The sequence below is a fragment of the Carassius auratus genome, chromosome 48, assembly GCF_003368295.1.
Source record: "Carassius auratus strain Wakin chromosome 48, ASM336829v1, whole genome shotgun sequence".
NCBI lineage: Eukaryota > Metazoa > Chordata > Actinopteri > Cypriniformes > Cyprinidae > Carassius > Carassius auratus.
In genome coordinates, this window is record NC_039290.1 from 5,487,320 (window position 1) to 5,510,922 (window position 23,603).

Genomic DNA, 23,603 nt, shown 5'->3' on the forward strand with positions numbered 1-23,603 from the left:
TTACTCTTCTATTTATATATTGATGGTGTATAGACGAAGACCAGTGGTGTGATCGTTGAATCAGTTTTATCCTAAACATGCACGGAATATATATATACATTATACTCATTAGCAATTTTCTTTTCAACTTTGCAGAGCAATATTTTTTTATTATTATTATTCATCAGACTTAAACATAAAATGAGATCAAGCCGCCCCCTTTAGCATTTTAAAACAGGAAAAAGTTACAAAATGGATCTTAAAAGGGAACTTGAGCAAATGTTAGTGGAATTTCCCTGGAATTAAAATTGCATCATTGCTGATGATGTTATCAGCATGACTGTCATGCAGTCATTTTATTTCAATCATGCTGAGCTGACAATGCTGCAATAAATTATTACAAGGGCGTGAATGTGTAACGGGAAACAAGAAGCTAAATGATTTCTAATCTTTGCTGATGTCTTTAATATGTCAAATGATATGAGTAAGACTGTAATAAAATGATCTCATATTAACTGTAATTATAGCAAACAGCATTACTCCTTAAAACATTTATTAGTGATATGGACTGGTCATGTTTCTTGAATTTTTATTAAGAACTTATAAACAATACAAAAACAGACACAAAAGTCAAAGCCCCAATGGTTAGGGTTTTGTATATTCTTTTAGTCATATGATGTCAAAAAATTAAAATTAAAATATAAACTTTGAGTCATCTTTATTTATGTTTAACTATTTCCGTCTCACTGGTTTTAGACTTAACACTTAAATGTATTGGTGTGAAACCCTGAATTTGTATGTGTGTGCATGCACGTATATATATATCGTTTATCTAATGTAGCTACATATGGATGAATGTATTATAAATATATAATATTTATTATTATTAAGTATTATTTATATAACTATTAATATATTATTCATAACTATTATTATTATTTATAACTTGACCATGTGATGTTAACATGGTTGAGCTCATGAGGGGACAACCTCTTCATGTACAATTGTATTTAGTGATTGTACGATGCTATTGTGCACATCCTTATTATAAGTGCTGTTCACTTCTTTGTGTAAAAACTTTTTAATTTTAAAAATACTGAGTGCACCTTTAAAATGTGACGCTTGTATTGTTGTTGACAATATCTGTTAACCATAACAGTTTTAGTCCATTGAAATAAGAAAGAAAGGCTTAGAGTAGATATAGATGATTTCTGTCCTGGGCTCAGCCTTTTCTTCTGCAGTGAGGGCTGGGGTACACTTATAGGAGGGGTCACATTTACACAATCCAACACTCGACTTCTTAAATTCGTGTGTACTGTTGCTTGGACGGACAGGCAGCATCCAATTTTTTACTCTACAGGTTTCCTACACGCGGGACTTGACATTTTAACCAGAGGTACGCGTTTTTATTTCTGTTATATAACATGTGACGTCTTCTGAAGTAACATTATTCTCCAGACTGAAACGAATGCCACACTTTCTCTTTGTTTATAAGGAGAACTGATTTTTTGTTTTCTTTAGTCATTTAATATTACGAGAAATCCTCGAAATTCCACGCGTATGTAAGTTAGTTATCCCAGTGAATAGTAACATTATTTCTTCTCCTCTGCGATTTTCGTGTGTCGTAGTTTGAATTTCATCAGTCCTCTCGGAAAAAGCGAGGCCTGAAAAGTCTTCCAAACTTCCGACACATTGGTGGGTTTCTTTTTGAACATTTGAACTCTGTTTTAATCAGATTTAAATACTTTAATGTTAAACCTTCTACAAGTTTCGAACTGGAAGCTGGGAGTTAAGAAATAGGCGTTTGTTTGTGTAACACATGAGGATGGGGATTATAAGGAACAAGAACTACAGTTGAGTGTCGTAAACTTTCGTAATCGCAAACTTTATTTATTTATTTATTTATTTATTTATTTATCTATCTATCTATCTATCTATTTATTTATTTACAACTACTACGGAGCCTGGGAGGTCCCCTGTAGGAAAAATAAACAAACTAACAACAACAACAAAAAAACAATCCGTCCCTTCAGTTTATAAACCGTACTCAGGAAGTTTTAAACTGTTCCCTAGGTTTAACAAATCGTGCCCACGGATTAATAAACCGTACACACAAATTCATAATACGTCAAAATAACCCGGTTAATCCCTGAAAACCGAGTAATCCATTTGCACACTGACATATTTTCCATGCACTACTGTCCATTGCACTAGTGTAAATGATGTTCATATGTTCATAGTTTTTGCCTATGAAGTACATACACTTTTACACAATGCATCTGTATAGTATGTTCATAGGACACCTATCTGTATATCATGCTAATAGTATTTAAAATCTGTAAATTATGTCCATAATACTTTCTTAAATCTGTATATTTATTGTACATTTGTAACATATTGTAGACCTTGTATATTGTGTACTTACTGCTTCTTGCACTTCAGGTTAGATGCTAACTGCATTTCGTTGCCTTGTAATTTACAATGACAATAAAGTTGAATCTAATCTAATCTAATCTAATTATTCACCAATAGGACAAAACACCACCGCCTGTGTTTTATAGCCTAAAATAAACGCTAAAAAGAATAGAAAATTCCTTGAATTTTCGAAAAAAAAAGGATAGAGTTTCGAGAGAAGAAGGTAAAAAGCAATACAAAACAAATAATGTGCCTGTTACATTGTCCTTTCTTTTCTCTCTAACTGAATGCAATGTTATATTAGGCCTAATTATTTAATAACATTAACGGTGAAGAATGTAATTTGTAACTCTGGGGGGAAAAGCTTAGTATAATATAATCACCAAAATAAGTCTTCATGATACGAAGAATAGTACACATTTCCAAAACTGTAAAAGGTTATTTAAAAATAAAGCATTCATTAATTATTTTATGACAAACATTTTACTGTCTTAAGTGCACTCATATAGTTAGCCTATAAATTAAAATAATAATAATAAAAATAACATTTATTTTTTTAGTATTATTATCTATTATTATAGAGGCTATGCATAAGAAGTTTTTATCCAAAACGACTTACAAAGGAGGGACAAATTCAGTTACAATGCCAGGTTTATGATACAATAATAATTAAGTGCTAAGATTATCACAAATTAAACAATATTTTGATTCACATCTTTCTTATTAAATCGTTGTATTCCACCTCATACTACAATCGATGGACAATTATTTAATACACTTTGCTATAGGCATATTCCACACAATAATTTTCAATAAAACTGTATGTTAACGTATGAATGAAGTTTAAGAATTCGTAAATACGGTTTATAAACTGAGGGGATGGATTGCGAAACCATCGGCATTGGATTGTTTTTTTTTCTCCTACAGGGGACCTCTGTAGTACGTTTACTGAGTGAGTTAAAGATCGTGTAGCCTTGAAAAAAAAATCGACAGGAAACCTTCACACTTCCTTTAAAACCACAAACTAAACTCTAACTATTAATCTCATGACTGCAGTCAGATGAAGTACTAAGTTGGACCTTTGTCATGGTTTTACTTTGTTCCTTGTTACTCAAGACAAGTCAGCAGTTTTAGCATTTCTAATGTTAATTTTTACCTGATTACATTGATTTTGTTCAGGGTAAAGAGAATGGGGACTATGGGGCTTAGGATCCAAAACCCACATTTTATTTATAAAGTATTTGTAGAAACGGCACATCTGTCACAAAAGTTTTTCACGTTTCCATATAAATATATAAATATGTATTTAATCTTTTTTTTTTGTCTCTTGAGATACTGTCCAGTGATACTCTGTCCTGTAAAAACTGACTTCACACACTGGATGAGACATCAGCCACTCAGAAAAATAATCTTTGTGTTATTTCAAGTTATTTTGTGATGTTAGTCATGAGGTCAAGCATTACATGTCCACCCTGGAAAATGTTGGGAGGAAAGAATCTGATTTATTGAATGTTTATAGGCATCTATACAATTGTCATTTTCAGTCATAGCTCAATCATCACATTTCATCTTTACATATTCTTGCCCTTTGACATTATTTTAGTTTTTGTAATTTTCTTCCAGTGGCTTGAATAGGATATTTGACTTTCAGTAATATACAGTTAATTATTAGAGCAGTGGGTGTGGTCACTTACTTTCATTTATGTGTATTTACCTTCCCTTTTTTTCTCTCTCAAGATCTAATTAAAAGTCATCATGGCTGTAGAAGGAGGAGCGAAATGTATCAAATACCTGCTCTTTTTCTTTAATTTCATCTTCTGGGTGAGTAACAAATAATGTATTATTTCACATCATATTTTGCATGAGCTAGAACATGTTATAACTGCTGGCCCATTTTTCTGAACTGTCTTTGGCTTATTGAAAGTGAAAGTGAAGTGACATTCAGCCAAGTATGGTGACACATACTCAGAATTTGTGCTCTGCATTTAACCCATCCGAAATGCACACACACAGAGCAGTGAACACACACACACACACACACCCGGAGCAGTGGGCAGCCATTTATGCTGCGGCGCCCGGAGAGCAGTTTGGGGTTCGATGCCTTGCTCAAGGGCACCTAAGTCGTGGTATTGAAGCTGGAGAGAGAACTGTACATGCACTCCCCCCACCCACAATTCCGTCCGGCCCAAGACTAGAACCCACAACCCTTCGATTGGGAGTCCAACCCTCTAACCATTAGGTTAGACGTCTTCCCCAATATTACCTGGAGGCTTAATTGTGAAAGATTTATACAAAACGCTTTCCTAACCTTGCCTTTTTACAATTCATGCCGTCTCACATTGACTTCAGTTTAGTGCGTGGCTTAAAAGGAAAACGCCACTGTTTTTCCATAATCCTTTATGTTCTTGCCTCAAATTAGACGACAGTGTGTGCACTCAATCGCTGTAGCGTGCATCGTCACTATGCTAGTGTTTTACTTAGCAACATTCATTCCTTAGGATCCAAACAGGGATGAATTTAGAAGCCACCAAACAATTCCATGTTTTCCCGATTTTAAGACGGTTACATGAGTAGTTACACAAGTAAGTATGGTGGCGATTTTATAAGCGGATAAAAAATGATAACTATAATGTATGGCGGGAAGAGCACTTCGACCTCAGCGCAGTAATATCATATGATGATATTACTGCGCCGAGGTCGAAGTGCTGCCAAGTGCTCTTCCGCCATACCTTATAGTCATCATTTTTATCAGCTTAGGAAATCGCCACTGTTTATTCTGTGTTAACGTACTTACTCGTGCAACTACTAATGTAACTTACTAATACTTTACTAATGCTTTAAAAAGGGAAAACATGGAATTGTTTGGTGGCTTCTAAATTCAGTTCCCTGTTAGGGTCCTAAGGAATGAATGTTGAATGTTGCTAAGTTAAACACTAGCATAGTGGCATCGAGCACTACAGAGATAGAGTGCCCACACTGAGACGGAAGAGGAATATATCAACTCTTCTAATTTAAGGGAAGAACATTGAGGAATATGGAAAAACTGTGGCGTTTTCCTTTAAAAGGAAAAATAATGTAGACATTTTTTTCTGTACTTCTCAACGTCTTACGTCTTGTGGTGTTTCACAATTTTTCCTCCCCCTCTCAAAAAAAAAGTGATAGGAGTTCATAGTAACTATGATGACACAGTTTTGCCAGTAAAAAATCCCAGTGGAGAACAAAATAAGTTTCCTGTTATAGTGATTCAGAGTGTAAGGTCCAAAAAATTTCACAACGTTCAGGAATGTTTCCTGTTTTTGTCAGATTACAGGAATACAGTCATTTAGTGTTAGCATGTAAATCAAATTTTGCTGTTGAGCTTTCAATGACCAATCATTCATGAGCATGGGTGTTTTTTTGTATGTATAGCATAGTTGCTACTGGATATGTATGAGCTTACAGCTTGTTTTTCATATATACTCTGATTGGGAAGTGCTCAAGGCCACCAGCTAATTTTTGCACCTATATCATCTATGCTTCCTATGATCACAAAAAAATACTAATATCAGTTTGAACAGACAGAATTATTTAAGGAATCTACCTAGATTTTGCTACTGCGTTGACCATTCAGAGCAATTTCTGGATTCACCTCATCTTATTTTTGTTTTAAGTTTAAATTTCAATCTCTTTTTATTCCAGTATATCCCACAAGTAATTGAACTACTATCTGTTTACTCACCTTTTATAATTTAAATAAATGATTTGTGACACAAGAAATATGACTTTAGTTATGGGATTCAGTGAACATCAAAGTAAATGAGAAATGTTTGAAAATATATTATATTACCACAATCATAAAAATGTTTATAGTTCAGATTGATTTAAAAACTGCATGTGTGGGAACTAATGTAACTTTCCAAGGGAAATTTTGTGGCATCTGAATAGGACATTATATCACATGGAGTTTCTCAACTGTAATGTTAAAAAGCACTAAAACAAGGGATCTGCTGTGTTTCAGTTACCATTTAATTGTTTTTCAAATAATAATGAAACCTTTCTACTTCTGTTAATTTAAGATTATTTTAATTTCATATTGGGTACATTTCCTGTAAACAATCCCAGTGATATTGAGAATTGCAATTGTGTTTGATTTGGAGCAACAAAATGAAAATAATAAAACTTAGTTTTGTGCTGGGAATGTAATAGTCTCTTATATGTCTCAGTGGAAGTGAGATATAAAAGTTCAGTTTCAGTCATGTGATTGATCTTCCTATTTGTGATGGCATCATGTGGCTGATCAACGTGACACATTCTGTGAAAGAATGCCAAAGGGTAACTTGTAGGGCTGCACGATGTGTCGTTTAAGCATTGATATCGCAATGTGACTATCGTGGATTCGTACATCGCAAACTATCCAGTGATGACATGTTTTCTGTGTTGTCAAATCTTGTGCGATATCCTAAACTGCAGAGTTCATTACACAACGTCTGATTCGCGAACTAACGATTAAATTTAATGAATGGTTTAAACAACTGACCTATCCAGCCTTCTGTTGAAATCAAAAGTTGTACAGTATTTGTTAACATAGTTAATGCACTGTGAAGTAACATTTGGATTTTTGAGGGCCGATGCCGATATTAACTCAAAATGAGCCAATTTATAAGCCGATATTTTGATTTTGAAAATAAACTGGATATTAGACCCATTTCCTATAAACTGCACTTACACAACATTCAATAGCAAAATATCTGCCTGTTCTATGTATGTGGGCTGTATAAACCATTTTCCACAAGGGATTTATGTTACAAAAAAAAAAAGCCTTAGATTACGGTCTCAATGACTAAACAATTGCACATCAAAAGTATATAATTTTTAATGATCAAAAATGTTTTTAAACATTTAACACTTTTATTTTCTTCCAGTTGAAGCTGGTTTTAACAGTCTGTGTGTGTACTGTAAATAAATTATAATACTAAGTTAAAGTATTTGCAGAAGTAGTCGCACACTTTGCTGCTACAGCATTCACCTTTTTCAAGTATCTGTAGGGCAGAAAGAGAGACAGAGAAAGAATAAGCATGTGTATTAATAATATCACCATTTATCATTACTCATGTCATAATTAGAATTAGAATTATAATAGACAGGGATCTCCTACATAGGCAAAAATGAAAAAAATATATATATATGTATATATATATATATATATATATATATATATATATATATATATATATATATATATATATATATATATATAGGTATGACATATTACCTACTTACATGTCCCCTCTGGTTTAATCATTTCTGACGCACCTACTGTAGTTACTGTAACTACAATATATTTGCTCTCACAGACACACTCACAACGGACCTGTATATCTTCTCTTCTCTTTGTGCAGGGAAGCGACGCGCCCGTTTTTTCCAGGCGCGTCCGCAACGCATTGAGTTAAAAACGTCTCAACTTTTCAGAATGCTGCAAGCGCACCGCGGGTCATGTGACAAGAACTAACCAATCAGGTTCATCCTTTCCCGTAACAACGTTGAAAACTGAGCCAAGATGAAGGAACAGCTGTTCATAGCTGTATATGGATTGCCATTTTGAAATAAATTTAGTAGCAGAGCTACTGCGAGCGATTTTTAGTGCTGCAAATCCATTTATGCTTTGCTGAAATTTCCCCGTCTTCATGGAGAGAGCACGTCATGGTTGCATAGCAAAGGCAGACGCCTCAGGAGCGCTTCTGCCCGAGCGCTTTGGAGAAGGAAAAAGCGGCGCGCCTAGCGTTTTCCACGCGTTTTTAGGCGCGATATGTGAACTGCCCCTTACGCGGTCATTATGTGGGAAACACTGCAGATATATTTAGAATAAGATAAAAGCTAAAGTTATAGTTTGACCTCTTATTAACATTAGCGCTCTTCCACTGTTAAACATGATATTAGCTTTGTGGCGAATCTAATATAGCAATGCATTAGCGGCCGTAAGTGATGTTACAGAATATTTAAAAGTGATAATGATAGGACCGTTAGCTAGAACTACCACACCGTTTTTATATACAGTGTATGAACTAAATCATCTCTCATGACGAACGACAGACAGACTTACCATCAAAACAGTACATTTCTGTGGCTTGGCTGATCGCTTTCTTCTATAGTGGAGTTGCAGACTCTCTGCAACTGCGGAGCTCCCTCTGGTGGGCAAACTATGCAACACTCATAACATGAGTGAAACATGAAACTGTTACTCATGTTTCGCCGATGCCGATTTAAATGCAATAAGCCGATATATCGGTCGGGCTCTAGTTTTTATAAACTAAGATAAACAAAGATGAATAAATGTAGTAACAAAAGTATTACTCGTGGTAAGTTAATGTTAGTTAATATGTTAACAGTTCAAACCATATCCTAAAGTTACAAACAAATAATTAACTCATTTAAATAATACTCTGATTTTTAAATAATTTAAAATGAGAATGTAAGTGTGCTCACCCCATTTTTGTTTGTAAGAAAAAATTCGATTTCATATCGCATTATATATCGCAGAAAAATAAAATATCGCAATGTCTTTTTTTTCAATATTGTGCAGCCCTCAATAATATGGGCTGATAATAAGAGAATTAAACTCCTTATTTAAAACATATAATGTGTTTTTTAATGTAATAATAGACACTCCTGACAATTTCAGTGTATATCTTTTCACTCAGCAGGATTCATCCTGAATTGATATTTAAAGCCAGTGCAAATGGCAAGTTAGTGTACTGGTAGTTACAAAGATTTGTTACAATATCTTACCCACACCTAGTTACAGCTCCCTTTTTTGTTTTTCTCTTTAATGCTAATGCAATAAGTTAAGGTACAATTTCTGTTCTTTACATCTTTAGTGGAAACCAACACTCGAATAAAACCTAGTTAACATGAATTATTTATTCCAAATTAAAAGATAGTTAAATGACAAAATAGACTAAGATGAGAATTGGTACTTTTATTTCATTTGACTCTGAGAATGCATACACGATATGACATATGGCTTCTGTCTCAAGTCTCCTGGTCCTCTTTTTGTGTTTCTTTTTGATCATCGTTCTTCTGTTTTCTCAATTTTACAACTATACAACTACTGTTTTTCACACTTCTCTCTGTCTCTTATCCCTAGCTGTGTGGCCTGGCCTTAATAATTATTGGGGTATTGACTAAATTGTCTATCGACACCTCAGCCATCATCAAAGGATACTTGGGGTCTCCTATATTGCTGATAGTGGTGGGATCCATCATCTTCTTCATTGCATTCTTTGGCTGCTGTGGTGCATGGAAGGAGAATCAGTACATGATGACCATGGTAGGGATGTGTGAGGAAAATATTTGTGTTCTAGTGCATAAAATGAGATTCAGGTTTTCCAATAAATGTAAACTAATGGTTGTTCAGACAGTTTCACTAAGATAAAGGAAATCGTTTAAGTGTTTACGGTCACTTCAGCTGCTTGCACAAGGGGATACATTTTGTTTGCACCATTTATTCTTAACTTGTACCTATTAGTTCACAAGCTCCTTGTAAACAAAGGCTTAGTCACTAAGTATTACAAGGCATTTTTACCTTTGTTGCTTCCAAATTTGTAATCAGGAATTAGTTCTGAAATCCATGCATTTTGGTTTTAATTTGTTTTCATCTTATTTAACCTCATGCAGCAGTCGGAGATCATAAATTTGAGTTGAAAAGTGAGAAAAATACTATATTGCTATATTTTCAAAGATTTATCTATTGTTTGTTATCTAATTTAATTATTGAAATATTCCATTACATGTTATATATTTAAATATGCAAATAGAATAACATGACAGATTTGGGAATTGTATATAAAAATAATCTGGAACAAGAAATAATACTACTAATAATAATAATAAATAAAAAAAACCCAGTATTGAAGCAATAAATAAATACGTTTAATTCACAAACGAAAATACAGATTAATGATAAACATAAAATAGGTTGGGGTTTTATTTGACTGCACCTCCTCTCCATTTCTCGCTTGCAGTAAACTAATGGTTGGAAGAGAATGGTTAAGCATATTCTGATCATACTGTGAATCTGATGTCATCAGAGAAGGAAAACTACATCTAGGTTTTATTTCCACTAAATTGATGCTGATGCTTTTGATTATTTACTAACGGCCAACAGATAAATCCAGACTCCTTTTGACATAACACATAATTGGAAGAATAGATGTGTAACTAACTGCATATTTCACTAAAATGGATAACAAAGTTAGAATGAACTGGTGCCTCAGAATATGCCATTGTATAGCACCTACCCTCTCTCAAGAAAATCATTAAACTCTTTGAAACGCTATTCCTTGAATTTCTTCACCTTTATTTATTCTTTCCTAGTTCACTGTTCTTCTGTCCCTCATCATCATCATTGAAATCGGAGCCGCCATCGCTGGATATGTCCTATGGGGGAAGGTGAGCACTCTTCTCATGGGCACTTCATTTTTATTAATGTATTTCCTAGTGCCATTTGTCTCATAATAATTTATCTTTCTCTGCAGCTGAATGGTCTACTGCATGAACGCTTTGACATCCTGATCGCAGGATACAATGAAACAGAAAATCGTCAAATCATTGATGAGATACAGCAAGAGGTTAGTAAACCCAAACTCTCACTTTTTGGATGTGCTGCTTGTCCAAACAAGACCTGTGATCCTGCTCCGGTGTCCATTTTCACATGAGTTTCTCCCATTATTTTTGCTTGGTGCCATCTGTTGATGCTAAACTGACATCCTGCTTCCTCTTGTGCTGTTATGTGGTTAAAATCACTTTAGACCGTGTACTGCACTTTTTTTTTCACACGCACACACGCATGCACGCACACACACACACACACACACACACACACACACACATATATATATAATTTACAAAAAGACCAGATAATGTGTAAGTTGAAATTGTAATGTCTTTCTTTCAGCAAAAGTGCTGTGGACAAAACTCGTCTCTTGATTGGCTGAACTCAAAATTTTTGGCTCCCGATTCAGTCCCAGACTCCTGTTGTAAAAACATCACTAAGGATTGTGGTGAAGGAGCTATCCGAGACACCAGAAAAATCTACACGGTTGTAAGAAACCTTTCTTTTTTCGTTACTGTGGCATTTTTATAAAGAAGTTCTACAAAAAAAGTAACTGTGTCCTCATAGCTTAAATAGAAAATGTAGAGTTTTTAAATGTTCTTTTTTTAAATAAGACTAGTTCAGATTGTTTATTGGACAGAATATGTGGGATGTGCTATAAGCACTTAGATTTTGTTTATGTGATTGATTCACACAGGGATGTCAGCCCATTATGGATAAGTTTCTAAAGCAAATCATCCTGTATATCTCTGTGCCAGCTCTGGTCATTGGACTTGTGCAGGTAAGACCTTCAAGATTCGTTTTTCTATTATATGTGCATAAAAAGTCATTGCAACCTTCTCTTCTTTGTACTCTAACCAATACATATGTTTGTTTTTTTTGTAGATCACAGGCATTGTGTTGTCCTGCATTCTGATGCGAGCCATCCGCAGTGGGTATGAGGTCATGTGATCGCATCTAGTTACAGAATCTGACAAAACTCATTAAGCATATCACTGACCAAACAGCCCAGTGCTCCAGAAAACTGTTTCTTATTTGATAGGTCAGGAACAAGGAGCAATATTCTTTGTGTTGTTTTGAGATCTCAAAAATAAATAATACATTTAATTAAAATGAGTATATGCTGCATTATAGAACTTATATTAGGGGATTATATTAGGGAATACACTATATCTCCAGAATTTTTAAAGGCTGTAAACCTTCTGATTTAAAACATATTTTAAACAAAGGCACAAAACGCCTCAAAACGCAATTCACAAATGACTGTGCATGAACAACTATTGTTAGCAGAATAAATATTCAGAATGAAAATGTTTCAAGACCAATGAGCTTTTATTCCAAATGGTTATATTTGGCATATGTTCAGTGTACTTTTTGTCTCAGAGGTTGTTAGAACCTCTTATAGTGTAAATGTATGTCACTAATTACACAGCCTAACTATATGGAAGAAAACAAATTAATTTAATTATTCCGCATGTTCCAGAATCCCGATGACATCTTTCAGTGACAATGACCTTCCTGTCTGTTCCTTACTAAAATAAACTAAATTGGATCGCCAAGAAACACTTTTAAAGAATAATTCCTGCAGAAACTTGAAAGATTTCCTTCATAATGAAAATAATGTGTGACTGAACCAAAGGACTCATGTATAAAAAAAAAGAAAAAAAAAAAGGTTTTGCCCTGCTTGGATTTGCAAACATGAGTCTGTTTGTTCCTGTGATGTTTTGCCTTTGGGTGTGGTGGTGGATTTTCAGCACTGGGCATTAGGAAGAGAAGTCATCTACTTCTTTCTGAGGCCAGTGACCTGGGTGTTTAGGGTAGTTTACAGTGAGCAGCACCATACAGTGCAAATAGAGGGAGGTCTCTGACTCTGGTCAAACAGAAAGGAAACACAATACCACAATGAATGTGCAACACAGTAACTGTCATCTCAGTTTCAAAAGAAAAACTGTGGTTTCTTCTGTTATTTGTTCATGCCATTCAACACAAACCTCAACTGACCAATTAAGAAACATTCAGGGTGTATTAAAAGCTAACTTTAGAGTGCATTTATGTTCAAATACTGAATACTGTGCAGTACACAATATACTTAAAAACAACATTTAAACTGTAATTCTTAATATTAATATGCCACACTGTTATCATCAAGAACCGTTTTAATTTTGAGTAAATAATCATTAAAATTACTTTTGCTTCATTCATAACACTGCACTGCATTATGGGATACAGTATCCTCGGCAATTCATTCAGTTGTACACTAGACATGTTGTATTGTCTACAGAGAATCTGCATACAGAAATGTTGCAAATGAAATGTTATGTTTACATTATCTAAAATACGCACTAATTTGCATACATATCCAGAACCGAAATCTGAACACTGGAAAAGGCCAGGTTCAAAATTCTTATTTCACATTAACTTTAAATTCTTTTCACAGAGGGACATTTTCGACATCTGTTTTTATCACTCCATAAATGTCTTATGGCTTGTATACCTTTGAGGTGTGTTGAGAACTGCAACCACTGTGTGAGCCATTCCCGGCACTGTCCGGGACTCAGATGGTCAGGATTCAGCCCTCTCACGTAACATGCCTAGGAGATGTGATGTAAAAATAGTCTTCAAAAGAAAGTCTGCTTAAAAAATGTAATAGGCAGGAAAGAGTGACCCCTGACCTCTCTGAGCTCCGCATCGTTTAATTGGTGCACGCCTAATCGAACAATGGCGCGGTCAAGCTGCATGAGTTCTAAGGCGTGGCTGTTCAAGCGTCGACCAATCCAGAAGCCTGGGAGGCGGGGCGTCAGGAAAAGCAAAGGACACAGGTGCCTCTGCAAATACATTTTTTTTTTTCAAATACAAGACTAAATAACAAACATTTAAAGTTCAGTTCATTGTTCAGCTGAGTATTTGAAGCTCACCATCTGATCTGCATATATTCTCTTGATACCCAAGGGAGGCCCAGAGAACAAAGTTCTCACTGCATGGACATCAGACACCACAGGATGGACTCCACTTCGGACCTGCAGACACACATTTATATTTATTGAAAAGTCAAAATCAGAATTAAATTATAAAGGGTATGGTTTCGCATATACGTAACATTATGAATGAACTCAGGCTACCTTACTGCAGAGCTCCATGAGGCGGCTTTTGAGGCGGCTGTCTTGGACAGATGTTGATATGCTCTCCAGCCCTTTGACTATAGCCCAGTGGTGTTGTGCTCTCTGGGCATGATACACCCCCTGAAACTCCACCAGCTGCTGTGGGGTCCAGAAGTGCCGGATCAGAAGCTGGCGAGGATAGAGGTACCTACGTAGAGGATGATGCAGGCATGTGATCAGCTAAGGACAAGAAAGAAGAAAAACATCCACCTTTCCCCATTTAGTGCACACACACACACACACAGACACCGTGAACACACACCCAGAGCAGTGGGCAGCCATTTATGCTATGGTGCCCGGGGAGCAGTTGGGGGTTCAGTGCCTTGCTCAAGGGCACCACAGACGTGGTATTGCTGACTCAAACCCACAACCTTAGGGTTAGGAGTCAAACTCTAACCATTAGGCCAAGACTTCCCCAAATAATATACTGTTGCAAAATAATTGTAGTATTATTTGTTGAGTATTTAATAACTATTACTGAAGAAGTATTTACATTGTAAAAATCGAAATAAATTATTATTACTATTGAAATAATACTATTGAGTTATTAGTATTTAATAACAACAACAACGATAAACGTATTTAAGGTTTAGTATTTTAACATTTAAAAATGAAATGTAAAACAATCAATAAAGAAATATTACAATTGCAATAATACAATTACACTGTAAAATTAAAAGGATCATAATAATTATTTATATTATTATCAAAAACTATATATATAACATAAATATATTTTTATTAAAATTATACAATTAATAAAATATTACTTTTGCAAAAATATTATTGTAATAGATATAAGGATTAATAATAATATTTATTTTAAAACGCATCAATTTTTCCCTCAGATTGATGAAATTTTACATCTTCATCTGTCCATGACAGCCGACTCAAAACCAACCTCATAGAGCTCTGCAGTAAGGTAGCCTGAGCTTTTTCAATATTATTATCATTAATTTTATTATCACTCCTTTGCTATATTACAATAATATTTTTGCAATAGTAATATATTTCTTAATTAAATTTTATAATAGAGAGGTTAAGAGTGTGCTTTGAGTTTACTGAATCGGGCTTCTTTTTAATGATAATGATTGTTGTAGTAACTATGAATTGATGAGTGATAAAATAAGCTGCTACATTAGTTTCTGTGTAAATTCTGTTGTTCAAACAAAGAATGTCAGAATCTAGCAAAATAACAAGCCATGGATTAACAAAGATTTGAAACATTATTTAAATATGGGAAAAATTTTTTATTTCATGCCGCATAGTCATCAGAACGTAAAGGAGTTAAATAAAGCAGTTAAAGTAAGATAAAAAAAACACAGAAGGAATATAAAGAGATTCAAAAGAGGAAATACAAGAGATGCGTCATCCCTGTAACCGAAGTACCTCATGCAAAATTGGTAAATGACTTTTGTCCAATTGCGCTTAAATCAGTTCTTTTCAAATATATGAAACGCATAGAAAGGAATTGTCATCTGAAATTGAGAGATCTATTGGCCCCCTGAAATTTGCATACCGGGTCAATCGGAGCACTGTGAATGCATGTTTACATATAATGTTACTGTAATAAAACAGTTAAACAGAAGAACAAACTTTCACAAATATATAAACAGGCAAATAAGATCACTAGCCATAAACAACACTCACTTCAGGTATCATTTGGTTATTTTATGGACAAATTGCCATTTTTTCCCCTCTTAATAATGTTGTTGCTTTGTTATTGTCAGAAAATACAGGAATTTGAATAAATACAGAAAAACCACATTCCTGAGGATGGAAGTATCATTGGATCAATGAATGGAAGAGTGACAGATAATAAAGGAGACATGCAATATTCAAGCAGTTTCAAAGATGCAAAAATACTTCATAATTGCTAAAAGCCAAAACACCAAAACAAGTTAAATACTCACATAAGGATGAAGACCACATAGTTGGCAAAGGGAGGTATTGATAAGATGACCAATGGGATGGCTTTGATTAAGTCCCTGCGGACCTGAAAGCAACAAACAAAAATGATAACAATTGAATACAACTTATAACAGCAATATATCCCAAAAATGTCTGTTTCAGCTCTTTGACCCACCTGCCTGATTTTCTCCATATCACGGTAATGCAAATTCTGGTACTCAGTTTTTTCATTCAGCATGCAGGCTATGATTCTTCTCACTTTTTTACCATCTTGAAACAGGAGTCGGAAACCTTTATTGAAAATCATAAAACCCTATATTATATCATATTTGCCCAAGATGCTATGAGGATACAAATTCAGTAATGATTTTAAACATATATTCACTCTGACCTCTCATAAAAGTCTGATAGAGAACGTAAAATCGTGGAAAGCGACGTTGCAGGAATCTCTCATATTTCTCATTGGTCCATTTCAGACCGGACACAATGCTTCGACCAATTCCATGTCTTGCTTGTGAAGGTGAGTAGTGTCTAACAAACCACAAACTACTACACATACATACATAAATTTGTAAAGTATCAAAACAGGGCAGGGCATGTACTGTATTTCCTGATGAACCCAGGGCAATTTCTTCTGAGAATGAATGTGTTAACAGATTCAGCTTGAATTCAATAGCATGCACCCTAATGGCTGTAAACATTGTTCTTTGAACAAGTAACAAGACACACCCATTAAAGTTTACATATCAAACTGTGTGCATTCTAAATTAATTTATTTAAACTTCTGAATGTCAAATTTGAAGACAAGTGCAACATTGTCCTCTAGGGGGCGGTAAACTCCACAATATTTGTGATGTTTTGTAAGCTTTTTCTCAAATGTTCCATTTCAATAGCTTTTGTTGTGCTATACAGGTGCATCTCAGACTGAAGTAGTTTTTAGTATTTGGTGCTTTTAATTGTGATGAATTTGGCTGATATCTAACAAAAGCTCACCAAACAAAGAGTTTTAAGTGAATTGTTGGCCTTCTGGAAAGTATGTTCATTTACTGTACATGTACTCAATACTTGTAAGGCGCTTCTTTTGCTTTAATTACTGCCTCAATTCGGCGTGGCATGGAGGTGATCAGTTTGTGGCACTGCTGAGGTGATATGGAAGCCCAAGTTTCTTTGACAGTGGCCTTCAGCTCATCTGCATTGTTTTGATCTCTCGTTTCTCATTTTTCTCGTTTTCCTCTTGACAATACCCTATAGATTCTCTCTGGGGTTCAGGTCTGGTGAGTTTGATGGCCAGTCAAGCACACCAACACCATGCTCATTTAACCAACTTTTGGTGCTTTTGGCAGTGTGGGCAGGTGCCAAATCCTGCTGGAAAATGATCAGCATCTTCAAAAAGCTGGTCAGAAGGAAGCAAGATGTGCTCCAGGATTTCTTGGTAAACGGGTGCAGTGACTTTGGTTTCAAAAAAACACAAAAGGTATGGAAAGGTAACACTGGACTTCAAGCAACTTGGGCCTATGAGCTTCTCCACCCTTTCTCCAGATAGGACCTTGGTTTCCAAATGAAATAAAAAACTTGCTCTCATCTGAAAAGAGGACTTTGGACCACTGGCAACAGTCCAGATCTTCTGCTTAGCCCAGGTGAGACACCTCTGGTGTTGTCTGTGGTTCAGGAGAGGCTTAACAAGAGGAATACGACAACTGTAGCCAAACTCCTTGACACTTCTGTGTGTGGTGGATCTTGATGCCTTGACCCAGCCTCATTCCATTCCTTGTGAAGTTTACTCAAATTCTTGAATTGTATTCACTTGACAATCCTCATAAGGCTGCGGTTCTCTCGGTTTGTTGTGCATCTTTTTCTACCACACTTTTTTCTTCCACTCAACTTTCTGTTAAAATGCTTGGATACAGCACTCTGTGAACAGCCAGCTTCTTTGGCAATGAATGTTTGTAGCTTACCCTCCTTGTAAAGGGTGTCAATAATTGTCTTTTGGGCAACTGTCAGATCAGCTGTCTTCCCCATGATTGTGTAGCCTAGTGAACCAAACTGAGAGACCATTTTGAAGGCTCAGGAAACCTTTGTGGGTGTTTTGTGTTGATTAGCTGATTGTCACCATATTCTAATTTGTTGAGATAGCGAATTGGTGGGTTTTTGTTAAATGTGAGTCAAAATCATTACAATTAAAAAGAACCAAAGACTTAAACTACTTCAGTCTGTGGCACTTTATTTTACGAGTTTCACAATTTTCTGAGTTGAATTACTGAAATAAATGAACTTTTCCACGACATTCTAATTTATTGAGATGCACCTGCAGTTCTGTAAATAAAACCAACATCTAAATGTTATTTTATGAACCAGTAATAAGACAATTTTTAATTGTGATTTTGCTCAGTGGCTCTTGGTTTTGCACTTTGCAGGCGGTCCCTACCCTGCACTTTTACAAGGACTATCAGTGACAATATCTTAAGGCAGATAAAAACAAATAAAACACATTGCGTGTTCTCTTCTACATTTGAAAACAATTATAACACATTATGTTTCTTGTCCTTGAGCTCAGAAGATTTCCGAGGGCGAATCTCTGACAAATGTCAAACGTCGAACCAACTTAATTAAAAGGAGGACAGACAATGAGAAATATTTCCGGTAGCTCCATTTGTATAATTTAGGATGAAACATTACGTTATATTTAATATCATTTTATAACGAGTGCATATGCAAAAACACCTAGATGTATGGTATGCACACAACCGCATACATATGATCGATAATCCTATACTTGTTACGAATAGTAGGCTACCTGGATTTTGTGTAATCCAGTCTAGGTGTGCAGAGACTTGCTTTGACTCCGACAGGTCGTTTTCCATACAATAAGATCAAAGAAGCTCCGCTGCACACACCTCTACAGGACAGTGCCATCTTGGACTGAGCAGCTGACAGTTCTCGTGGGCGTGTCTTCAGAGAATGGAATGCAGGCCCGGCGCTGTGATTGGCTGCTTCAATCACAGCACATACATTACCCAGAGCCGTTGAGAAACGCACCACTTTTATTTATTTTTTTCGATAGATACCGTAGTATTTGTGCGATTGGAGTAATTTCAAAACAGTATTAGTCTTCTTGGCTCAAGCAAACTAAAAATTAATATATTTGTACACTGCTGTTCAAAAGTTTGGGATCAGTCAGATGTTTAATGTGTTTTACAGAAGTCTCTTCTGTTCATCAAGGCTGCATTTATTTGATCTAAAATACAGAAAAAAACATAATATTGTAAAATATTATTTCGTTTCAAAATAATGGTTTTCTATATACTTTGAAATAGCCTAAAATGTATTTCTGTAATTCAAAGGCTGATTTTTCATCCTAATTACGTCTTTGGTGTCACATGATCAGAAATCATTCTAATATGCTGATTTATTATCAATGTTGGAAACAGTTGTGCTGCTTAATTTTTATATTATTTTATAATTTTTTTTGGTAATTTGTGAAACCTGTTTTTTTTTTTTTTTTTTTTTTTGTGAAACTTTTTTTTCAGGATTATTTTCTGAATAAATATAAAAAGAAACAGCAATCATTAAAATATAAATATTTTCTTACAATATAAATCATAACACATCCTTGCTGAATAAAAGCATTAATTTCTTTCAACAACAAAAAAGAAAGAAAAGGAAAGTTTTTTTTTTCTTTTTTTTTTTTGCTGACCCCAATTTTTTTAAGGTAGTGTATATTGTTACAAATTAAAACATTTAGATTTTGAATAAAAGCTTTTTATTCATCAAAGAATCCAGAAAAAAAGTATCACAGGTTCCAAAAACATTAATCAGCACAGCTGTTTCTAATCTAATTTAATCTAACATTAAATGAATTGAACTTAATTGTTTTATTTAACTTTATTTTATATAAAATAGTTTTTTCTGTCTCTATCTGGAAAAGTATTGAACATAGTATTTAATTATGGTAATATTGTAATGACGAAACAAATGTTTTTACGTAGTGGGTCACGTGACATTTCACGGTCAATCAAGTGAAGGGGAGCACGTGCCATACCTTAAGACTACAAAAGCAAGTAGTAAGTGTTCTGTCGACACTATGCCATGTAAAGAGATTAGAAAGTATTGCACGTTGTGATTGTTTTATTTTAATTTTTTAAAGAAAAATTGCAAATGTTTTTGATCGAACTACTATGACTTTTGGCGTCGATGTACCTTCTTTCAAGTGCTTTAACTGTCTTGTTTAGCACGAGCCACTTTTCTACTAATCATTGTGTTTTTTTAAAACTTGGCGTGTTTTATTTAGGGTGACATTTTGAACTCCCAAAACCCCAGAAGGAAGCGAGTATGGCCACTATTAGATTCGGGAGTAGCGTTGGTCCGTCCGGAGTCAACTCTGAAAATCAACAGCATGGCTGGACTGAAGAAAACGGTAATTTAGCAGCTGGATTTATTATAGGCCTACCCCATCTGAAATCACAATATTAGTCAAACACGTCCATCTAGCGCGTTCACATAGAAAAACACTGGATGAGTAGCGCAGTGGAACGGAAAAGGCGTTCCGTGTGAACCAGCCACAAGATCAACCAAGTTTGATGATGAGCTTCTTGTTTCCACAGTTTATAGTGAAGACACTGATGACGTCGGTGACCCCAACAGGATTGTGCAGTGCCCTTATGACAAAAACCACCAGATCAGAGCCTCTCGCTTCCCTTTTCATGTTCTCAAGTGCAGGAAGGTGGGTTATGGGGGGGGGGGGATCTCCATGTGTTTGTTTTTGATGATATATTTATTGAAATTGTGAAGGTGTTGAGGACTTTATCTGTCCACCCCCTATCTGTATCAGAACCACCCCAAACTGGCTAGTGAACTGAAGACTTGCCCCTTCAACGCCAGACACTTGTTTCCCAAGCATGAGTTGTCTCATCACATTGCGAACTGTGAAGACAAGAGGTCACTGAATGCTGAAGATGGTTAGTGTTGCATGTTTGATGGTCTGTTACTGAGAGATTTTCGTTGTTCTTTCATGGGACCAAAAAAAAAAAAAAAAACCTTCCTCCTTTCCAAAATCTTTTTTTTTTTAAAGATATTTTTCATTTGTGAGTCAGGATCAGTGTTTGGGAGTATCTAGTTGCATGTAATTTAATTACAAAATAAATGTAACCGTAATCCATAAGTTACTGAGAAAGTGTAATTAAACTAGTTACTTTTGAAAATGTTAAAGATAACAGAAAGGTTTACATCTGAACATTTTAATCCCCACCCACATAGATTTAATTGATTTCTTTCCCAAATTGTACTGAATTCTCTAAAAATAGACTCCAATGTTTCAGAAGTTTAGGACTCAGAATAGGACACGTTTATGCAATAACTTTTTTATTATTATTTGGATTTATGTATATGCTTTTTGTAGATTAACCGTTAGATGCCTGTGTTTTCGGTCATACCTACAGTATACAAAGATTTGATTTAAAAAATAAAAAAAAACACATAATAGCAATTGAACTTTCTTGTATGCTTTTGATCTTTTTTTATTTTTTATAGGAAATGTAGAGCTGCTGGAGAAGTTTCAGGTGCCTGTTAACACCTGCACAAACCCTTCACCCTATGAGGACTGGGAAACAGGTGTGTGTGGTCTGTTGAGTGTATGGGGTGCCATTTTGAGTCTCGTTTTTTCAGGCTTCTGTTGTATATCTGCTGTGGCATTGCCAGTTTGCCTTATTAAATGTATATAGTTTCTGTATTTTTATTTTGGTTTAAAAGAATAAGTCCCCTTCTTTCTGGATTCCCTCTGTTTGGCCCTATGATTGTAGAGGCTGATGATAATGCTGCTATGTTTGTCTGGGGTGCGTCCAACAATCAGCTTGCCCAAAACAAGTGAGTCCTCCAAGTTCAGGTTTTTTTTTTTTTTTTTTTTTTGTGATTGATTCTGAACTGACTCTGAGCTAATGTTATGATCTTTGTACACTGGAACGCTATCGCTTTTACATTTAAAATGGGTTATTTAAAACGGTTACTTATCAAACAGATGGAATTAGAAATTAAGGCCTGCCTCTAATAAAAGCCTGCTTCAAATAAAAGCCTGTTACCTTCTGCAGCTCAGGTAAATAAAGGCCCAGTCTTTTATTTGAGGAATTATGGTACTCTTTACTTATTCCTGCATTTAAAACCAAAAAAACCTGACCATTGTCTGTTTTCTGACAAAACGGGGCTAAAGTGGCTCCACTCAGGTGAATTATTATTATTTTTGCTTTATATACACTTGCACTCTTGCTTTTGTTAGGCCAGAGCCATCTACCACCATCAGTTTATCCGATGGACTCCGGGCACCACGGACTCTTCCATGGAAACTCTGTAAGCGCTTTAACACTCTTAATTTAACCAGGGGTGTAACTTTTAGACGAGCCTGCGCTTCTATCCATGGGAGTTATTAACACTCCTGTAGATGGCAGCAGCACTCTTAGCGGATTCAAACAGTCCTGTGGCATTTCTAAACCAGTTATGACCAGTATTGTAAAAAAAATTACATTACTTTTAGACTAGTCTAAGCAGTGTATGCTACGTGTGTGTGTGTGTAATAACAATATTGGCATTCTCACTTTTTTTCTTTCTTTCTTTTTTTGGTAAGGATGTCACCACTGGATGGACTTTACCTACTAATCTTACTTGATACTTTAAGCCCTGTGTGATTTCTAGCCTAACTTGTTTAAAGTCTACTTATATTTTAAAGTTTTTAATTTTTAAAGTGTTGTGAAATTTCCCTTTTCCTATTTTCTACAAGGTAATACACTCTGTAAACGGTTATGGTCCATGTGTAGAGATGCTCCTTATTAAAGCAAAGAATTGTCATTTTCAAATGAGACCCCATTCAGTGCCAATCTTTCTGGACCTTTTGCTTTTTGTGGAAGTGGTTCTTTAATCCTGATCTGTATGATTCATTAAAGATTTAAGTGCAAGCCTCTATTGCTCTTTTTTTTTTTTTTTTTTTTTTTTTTTTTTTTTTTTTTTTTTTTTTTTTTTGTACAAACTACAATCCCAAATGAAGTCTGTTACTTTTGGGAATTTGATAAGTTTAGTTTTCATAATTAACAATATTAAAAACTTAAGTAAAAATTCAAACAGTTAATGACTTAATTTAAATTGGACAAAAAAACTTGTATATGGTTTTGATAGTGTAAAAATGCATTGTTTAAATTGTGAATGGAATACATTTTTACACACGTTTAGGCTTTAGTCTAAAATGAATAGCATTTCTCTCATAGATTAATATCATTAACAATAGTGTTTGTATATTTAACAGATGGATTCAATTTTGTAAATTGTTGCATTATTGTAACAGTCTTTTGAAATCTTTTTTTATTTTGGAGATTATGTCCTCACCCACAGTGTGCTTGGAGCATTTTTAATTAGTGTGTGAAAGTTCTGTCCTTTTTCCATTACAGTGGTTATTTGAGTCCTAGAGAAGATGGGCTAGTGTAACTGTGGCAATATGAATGAAGGATGAGTTAGTATGGCAGGGCCACAGGTCTGCCCCCTCTTCCTCATCTCCTCTGCCTTGTTTAACCCGC

The 23,603-nt window shown here is 35.0% G+C and overlaps 3 protein-coding genes across 7 annotated transcripts; 2 read left to right on the plus strand and 1 right to left on the minus strand.

The window, feature by feature from the left end:
• The first annotated feature begins 1,193 nt into the window (after positions 1 to 1,193).
• On the plus strand, positions 1,194 to 12,298 carry LOC113065613 (CD63 antigen-like). Of its 2 annotated transcripts, XM_026237022.1 has the most exons (9): positions 1,223 to 1,375; positions 1,608 to 1,674; positions 4,132 to 4,215; positions 9,518 to 9,700; positions 10,747 to 10,821; positions 10,908 to 11,000; positions 11,327 to 11,473; positions 11,682 to 11,765; positions 11,870 to 12,298. In XM_026237022.1, exons 3-9 carry the CDS (start codon positions 4,150 to 4,152, stop codon positions 11,933 to 11,935), a joined length of 714 nt encoding a protein of 237 aa, XP_026092807.1. In that variant the 5' UTR covers positions 1,223 to 1,375; positions 1,608 to 1,674; positions 4,132 to 4,149; the 3' UTR covers positions 11,936 to 12,298. The 2 variants fall into 2 exon arrangements, with proteins under 2 accessions (XP_026092806.1, XP_026092807.1); XM_026237021.1 differs by lacking the exon at positions 1,608 to 1,674 and having other exon boundaries at positions 1,194 to 1,375.
• A 234-nt stretch (positions 12,299 to 12,532) lies between these two features.
• LOC113065612 (LETM1 domain-containing protein 1-like) lies at positions 12,533 to 18,966 on the minus strand. 2 transcript variants are annotated; one of them, XM_026237019.1, is made up of 9 exons: positions 18,848 to 18,966; positions 16,445 to 16,602; positions 16,229 to 16,344; positions 16,056 to 16,138; positions 14,104 to 14,290; positions 13,900 to 14,001; positions 13,657 to 13,809; positions 13,479 to 13,575; positions 12,533 to 12,854 (listed from the first exon to the last, which is right to left on the minus strand). In XM_026237019.1, the coding sequence occupies exons 1-9, from the start codon at positions 18,964 to 18,966 to the stop codon at positions 12,748 to 12,750; spliced, it is 1,122 nt and encodes a 373-aa protein (XP_026092804.1). In that variant the 3' UTR covers positions 12,533 to 12,747. The 2 variants fall into 2 exon arrangements, with proteins under 2 accessions (XP_026092804.1, XP_026092805.1); XM_026237020.1 differs by lacking the exon at positions 16,445 to 16,602 and having other exon boundaries at positions 18,848 to 18,950.
• A 616-nt stretch (positions 18,967 to 19,582) lies between these two features.
• On the plus strand, positions 19,583 to 22,996 carry LOC113065347 (gametocyte-specific factor 1-like). 3 transcript variants are annotated; one of them, XM_026236573.1, is made up of 8 exons: positions 19,583 to 20,114; positions 20,342 to 20,467; positions 20,655 to 20,773; positions 20,882 to 21,008; positions 21,580 to 21,660; positions 21,849 to 21,912; positions 22,319 to 22,389; positions 22,664 to 22,996. In XM_026236573.1, coding segments are annotated over exons 2-8 (549 nt in total). In that variant the 5' UTR covers positions 19,583 to 20,114; positions 20,342 to 20,382; the 3' UTR covers positions 22,666 to 22,996. The 3 variants fall into 3 exon arrangements, with proteins under 3 accessions (XP_026092358.1, XP_026092356.1, XP_026092359.1); XM_026236571.1 differs by lacking the exon at positions 19,583 to 20,114 and adding an exon at positions 20,139 to 20,157; XM_026236574.1 differs by lacking the exons at positions 19,583 to 20,114; positions 21,849 to 21,912 and having other exon boundaries at positions 20,166 to 20,467.
• Positions 22,997 to 23,603: the final 607 nt, after the last annotated feature.